Below are 6855 nucleotides of genomic sequence, written 5' to 3'. Positions count from 1 at the left end.
TACAATTTCAACTTCTCTCTTTCACTTCTTTTTGGTGTTTCTTGCTATCAAAATGCATAAATTGAGCAAGAGAATGATTGAGAAGGAATAATCAGTATTTCTTGCATTTATGAGCTTATTTTCACACATTTATGATTAATTCCTTACTTCTTTTACTTAGAAATCACCATATGTTAGACGCATATCAAGCCCCTACATACCCTTTATCAGTCTCTCCTAAGATAGCACTTACTGTGACTTTTTCAAGAACTTTAATTCATACCATTACCTCCTTGAGTATTATGAAATACTTTACTCTAATCATCTTGCATATCGTGTTGAGATATATGTTTTAAGTATTTCATGTATTATATAGATATTTTTAAAATTTATATAAAATATAAAAGTATAAATTGAAAACATTTAAAATTATATAAAAGAAATTTAGTAAATAAAGGGTGATCAGTTGCTCACTCGAAAACCATGTTACTTGAAACACAACAAGAAAAGCCTGTATTGGTTCACCAGTGAATCCTGACGCTATGTAAAGCCCAACAACACGAACCGCAATTTCAAGTTCTCAAACTCAAACCATGGCAGATTCCTTCCGAAATCCGAATTCTGTATTACTGAAATCCGTATTCGGCTTATCAGTGGACATAACGAAATTTAAGCCAATAAAACCCTGTGAAGGGCCCATCTCAAATTGGATTCAGCCCACGGGCCGAAAACAACTATAACAAAATGCAAAGGTTTTTTTTTCTTTTTTAAAAGAAAAAACAACAACAACAAAGGAATGTGTTTTCCCGCATGGTAAACGACTGTCTTCGTAACATTGGCAAAGTTTGGTTCCTCGGTAGGCCTCGTTGTCTGTCTGCCCACCAAACCAACCGGCCCTCAATTTTCGAAACACAGTCCAAAAACTCAATCTCTCCGCCGCTCATGGACTCCGTCGTCGGAGCTCCGCCTCCCGTCGCCTCCGCTCCGCCTCGACCGCCGTCGTCGTCGTCTCCGTTTCCCGGACGGGAGGACTGTTGGAGCGAGGACGCCACGTTCACCCTCATCGACGCCTGGGGCGAGCGCTACCTCGAGCTCAACCGCGGCAACCTCCGCCAGAAGCACTGGCAGGAGGTCGCCGACGCCGTCAACGACCGCCACGCCGGCGGCAACTCCGGCGGCGCTACCAACAACAATAAGAAAGCGCGCCGGACCGACGTGCAGTGCAAGAACCGAATCGACACGCTGAAGAAGAAGTACAAGATCGAGAAGGCTAGGGTTTCCGAATCCGACGGCGGTTACCAAAGCCCGTGGCCATTCTTCCCCCGCCTCGACGCTCTCATCGGCGATACTTTTCCGATCAAGAAGCTCTCGCCGCCGGCGAACACTCGGAGCACTCCTTCCGCCGCGAAGGCACAGCCGCTGGCGTGGATATCCTCTCATCCTGTCGGTCCCCGATCCGGCACTCAGAAACGGCCGCCGGCGATCAGGGAGAATTCGTCCTTTCGCCGGAATTTCTCAGCTTTCGCGGCGGCGGCGGCGGCGGCCGCCGAGGCGGAGAGCGGGGAGTCGGAGGATTGGAGGTCTAGCAGTGGCACTGGGAGTAGGAAGAGAGAAAGGGAGAGTGATAAGGATTGGGAGTTTGGGTGCAGAGAGCTTGCACAGGCCATTGAGAGATTTGGAGAGATATATGAGAGAGTGGAAGCAGCGAAGCAGAGGCAAATGGTGGAGTTGGAGAAACAGAGGATGCAGTTTGCTAAGGATTTGGAATACCAAAGGATGCAGCTTTTCATGGAAACGCAGGTTCAGCTGCAGAAAATCAAACGCACCAAGCGTTCTTCCGGAGCTGGTGAGTTCTTTTTTTTTTTTTTTTTTTTTTTTCGAGTTAGTTCCTATTATATGTGCATTATATATAGTTTAATAGTTCTATGTTGTTGTTTGTGTTTTTCATCATTTGCTGTTTGGAGTTAGTGTACACTGTAGACCCCATTACATGTCTGGCTTAATAGTTCTGTACTGTGATGTTGTCTGTGGATTGATGTGTTGTTTTTATTGGCTGCTAATGCTTAATCTTTAGGCTTGTGGATTTTTGTAATGTATCAATTTGGTTGTATGTTTGCTTGCTAGAATTGGGAATTTCTAATGGGTTTCTTCATTAATTATATGTAATTTATACTTTTAGAGGAAAGTGCACGGGAACTTGGTATGGTTGATATTTTTGGTATTTCGATAGAGTAAATTTTTATAAACTGATGTGCTGAACTGACATTAGGAGGGGTTTTATGAATCCTTACTCAAAGTAATTGGAAGGGAAATGAATCCTCTAATGTGCTAAAAAAACATGATATGGTCATGTGGGAAGATCACAACCATATAAAGGTAAATCAACGGTTATGATTTCGTAACTACCTATTTATCATTTTTTTTCTCTCTTCCTTTTTTACCATTGATCTACCTTTATATGGTTATGATTCCCCACATTACATGATCATGTGAATTTTCACATTAGAGGATCCAGATCCTTTTGATCAGTTGTGTTCTTCCCCTTGGGACTGTGATGGTAAAAAAATTGTTTCGTATCTGTCATCCTCTTTTTCAGAATGCTGCATGTTGGTTCCCAATCATATGTGCATTATTCTGGAAAAAAGAAAAGAAAAAAAAAAAGAGTTGTTTGCTGAGGTTGAAGTTTCCCCACTCATACGTGTGCTTCCCACTTGGGACTGACTAGTAATAAGATTCACTTGTGTGCAGTTACTCATTTTCTGCCTACATCTAGAAAATTGTGGCTTTTAGAAGAGTATGGTTATATAGGATATAACAGTGTGATAAGCCTAGTTCAGTGTGTTTTCTTGGTTGCCTATTGGTTAAAATTGTCTAAATCATTGACATTGAGCCATAAGATTTCCCGTTGGAACCAAAATTGACTGAACACAACTTTTATGAGGTAAAAACTGGAGTTTCTCTCAAACTGCTGTCGCTAGATGTCATTCTTAATTTTTTCGCCTCCATAAACCCAAACATGGCGTAGATGTACTAATTTGTGTAGGACATTGTAAAAAAAAAAAAAAAAAAGCCCATTTGGGTCATTACACCCATGGCATGAATGTGAAATGTCATCGATTACTTCACCTCTACATATTTTATATTAAAAGAGGCAAAGTGAAATGTTATTACTAATTACTGTCTCTTGTAATTATTTGTTATAAAGTCATAAACAATTAAATGTTACTAAAAGAAAATAATTAAATTTATTATTTACTTTTGAGGCTTAGCTTTTGTAGGGATCAAACACCCATCTCCCCCTTGCCATAAAATCCTCTGCCTCATGCCCTTATCCAAAACAGCTGCAATCTGCATAGAGTTCTGTTGGAAAAATCTTCGTTGGATTCATGTAGTTGTTTATTTAACACTGCATTAAAATCTGATTAATAATCATGAAATAGTAGGATTAATGTCAATATTTAATTATCTGTATTATTAGTCAAATGTTTTAGCTGCTAAAAGAAATTGTAAACCTAGTTTGTTAGCGTTGTGTACCTGCAGTTTATTGCTTGGGGCTTGGTTTCTTGTCTTTGTTTTTTTATGTATCTCTACCATACGCACCTGTTTTGTGCGCTCTTCCCTATTTATGTCATATTTTCTCATCGTCAATAAAATGATGCAGATGTAGTAAATATGAATCAGTAGTATTTTTATTTTTTTTTGCTGTATACAAATCTTAAAAATTTCATATAATAATAATTATAGTCATAGTTCAATTTCTATAGACGACATACACATATATATTGTTTTTCATGTATACTATGAGAATTCCTTTCGTTTAATTGACATTTATGTCCATTTATACTTATGGTATCTTTCTCAACGTAGTTTTACTTTTCGTTGACAATGACCTTATTAATTGTGCAATATCAATAAATTGAATCAGATAAATGACTGCTATATTCATTAGTTATTAGAGATTATGACTTTTTTTTTTCTCAATGCATTACGCTTTGAAAGAAAAAGCATTCTAAGTATACAGGGATTGGAAAATTCTCCGTAACTACGTAAATTACTGCCGTATTTTTTTAATTTTTTTTTTTGTGTTAGCTAATTTCGATACTTCTGTATTGTTGCTAATGCCTATATTTTCTTTTTTCTGAAACAGACAGTTTCTCATAGCAAGCGGTGATGGAGAATGCTTTGAGAAGATTATATAGATTTTACCTTTGGACATGGCAGCATATATAGCTCCTTTTTTGGAGTTAAAAAAAAAAATTAGGACAGGTATTTCACAGTGAGGTTCAGGTTTGATTGTATTTATAATGTAATACTTACTTTTGTGAAGTAAATTTACTTTCTTTCTTTTTTATCACCTTTGAGGAACACCAGAAGATGAATGAACCAAGAGATTTTGGATGGCTTACTTAATTGGAACTCTCAATTTTTTTTTCTTCAAATTCATTTAGATTTTTTATAACGATTTAAATGATTGATTATGTATTTATGCACTAGTTTGCTACCTTTTTCCTAATCCTTTTGAAAAAAATCAATGGGAAGATCATGGCACTAAATCATGCATGGAGCGTATCCAATAGTCAAGGAATGAATCAAGTATTGATTTGTGTAGAAAAATCTCAAAATAAATTTTTTTAAAATGATTTAAAAAGTTGTTTTCTTTTAGTTAAAATCTCTAACGAAAAAAATTAAAATTAAAATTTTTGTTGTCCTAAAATAAAATAATTAAACATACATTAAAAGTATAAGATTAAAGATAAATAAAAAGATATGGATATAACCATTATTCGATTTACTTAAAGTTGGAAATGAGTGGAGCAACCGCAAATCATTTGTAATTTGATTTGTTTTAATGAGAAGCTGGCTCTAATATCCTAATTCGAAGTTGAGGTGTTTGAGTGGGGTACTTCCTCAGTTTATTAAAAATAAATAAATTAATCTGTTGAACTTGAGTTAAAATCTTGACTACTTTGTTTGGGAGTTTTGAGGGAAAGGAAAAGAAGGAGATCCAAAGGAAGAGAAGGAAGTAATGAAAAATAAAGGATATTCTCTTTCCTTGTTTAGGAGTTACAAATATAGTAAGAGAGAAAAAATTAAGGTTAATTAGATATTTTTACAATTTTACCCTTTTTAAAAAAATTAATATAATTATTATATTTTACAAATGAAATTACATTTAAAATTTGTAACAAAATTATTTACATACTTTTCGTACTACTAAAAAAGAACATATTTTCGACGAATTTTTATGTTGCAAAAGATGAAAAATATTTTTCCATCTGAATACTTTTCGTCAAAAATGTTTTTTGTCAAAAATTTGGACGAAAATGTTTTCGGTAAAAACTTTTCGATGGAAATGTGCTCCGTCGAAAATTTGGACGAAAATATTTTTTGTCAAATTGTTTTGTTAGAAATGGTTTCGTTTAAAATTTTGATGGAAATATTTTTCGTCTAAAATTTTGAGGAAAATGTTTTCGTAGAAACTTTCGCCTAAATTTAGATTCAATCAAAATTTTTGACAAAAATATTTTCCATCAAAAATTTTTACGAAATTGTTTTTCGTTGAAAAATTTCGAGGGAAATATGTTTCGTCGAAATTTTGGATGAAAATATTTTTCGTTGAGAATTTGGACAAAAATGTTTCCATCGAAAGTTTCGACAAAATATAGATTCTATCAAGTTTAACCTAATTTTTTTTCAATCAAAAATTTATGTCATATATTATGACCAAATCTTGTTTCGTCTCTAATTTCGTCTTTAGTTTCAATAAAAAAAAATTCGTGTCTATTTTCGACGTAATATGATTTCGTCAAAAATTTCATCATTATTTTCGACGAAATATTTTTCGTCGATAAATTCTGTCGGTATTTAAGACTTTTCTAATAGTGTCACAATTAAAAATGATTCATATTTATATAGTTTTTACATTTTAATGCTAGGGATAGATAAGTAATTTTCAATATTTTTTCCATTAAATCCCCCAAAGTGAAGGAACTTTAGTTTTAAGGGTGAGAAGGGTTTTGGAGGATTTTTCAAAAATCCCCAATTCTCTTCCCCTATTTTTTTAAACTCACAAGCAAGGAAAGATATTAATAAAACCCTTCCCTTCATTTTCTTCCCTTCATCTCTGTATATATATATATATATATATATATATATATATATATATATATATATATATATGGGATATAATCCTTTGACACCAAATTCTAACCGTTGATTTTTCCTATCAACGGTTGTCATTTTTTGAAAATTAATAATTAATTAATAAGTTTGATTCCCAATAAATGACAATCGTTGAAATGCGGAAATCAACGGTTAGGATATGGTGTCAAATTTCAAAGTTTGACATCAAATCTTAACCGTTGATTTAGTGAATCTAACGATTATAATTTATTCGGTCCCGTTTATTAATTAATTATTAATTATCAATAAATTACAATCGTTAGATTGACGAAAATTAACGGTTGAGATTTGGTATCAAATGATCCTGTCCATATATATGGAAAAAAAATTCTCCAGCCACTTGAGATAAATTTATATCTAGCTACCCAAAACTGTGTCGTTTTGGGGTTAAAACTTTTTTTTAAAAAAAAATTATTCTAAAATTAAAAGTCTTAAATAGAACAACCACTATCCCCCATTTCCCCCTTTGTGGCTGGTCGCTATTCCAAAAATCGTTACATGGAACACTTGCCTTAAAATCTTTGCCGAAAGCTATTCTCCTCAACATGTAATCTTCCTCTTTCGTTGCTTATGCCAAATAAGTACCCTCCTTGACCATTTCACTTACTCCTTCATTCTCAAGGCATGTACCCATTCTTTGGACATTTATCAATGGTAGAATCGTTCACAGGTATGTGGAAAAAATTGGGTTTC

At 34.3% G+C, this 6855-nt stretch overlaps 1 protein-coding gene across 1 annotated transcript; it reads left to right on the top strand.

The window, feature by feature from the left end:
* Positions 1–768: 768 nt before the first annotated feature.
* LOC133312160 (trihelix transcription factor ENAP2-like) lies at positions 769–4410 on the top strand. Its single transcript, XM_061513319.1, has 2 exons — positions 769–1825; positions 4127–4410. Exons 1-2 carry the CDS (start codon positions 790–792, stop codon positions 4138–4140), a joined length of 1050 nt encoding a protein of 349 aa, XP_061369303.1. The 5' UTR covers positions 769–789; the 3' UTR covers positions 4141–4410.
* Positions 4411–6855: the final 2445 nt, after the last annotated feature.

This window comes from Gastrolobium bilobum, unplaced genomic scaffold (genome assembly GCF_033153095.1).
Source record: "Gastrolobium bilobum isolate Gb01-03AN ecotype WA unplaced genomic scaffold, APGP_CSIRO_Gbil_v1 utg7613, whole genome shotgun sequence".
Lineage (NCBI taxonomy): Eukaryota > Viridiplantae > Streptophyta > Magnoliopsida > Fabales > Fabaceae > Gastrolobium > Gastrolobium bilobum.
This window is presented reverse-complemented; position numbering and strand designations above follow the sequence as displayed.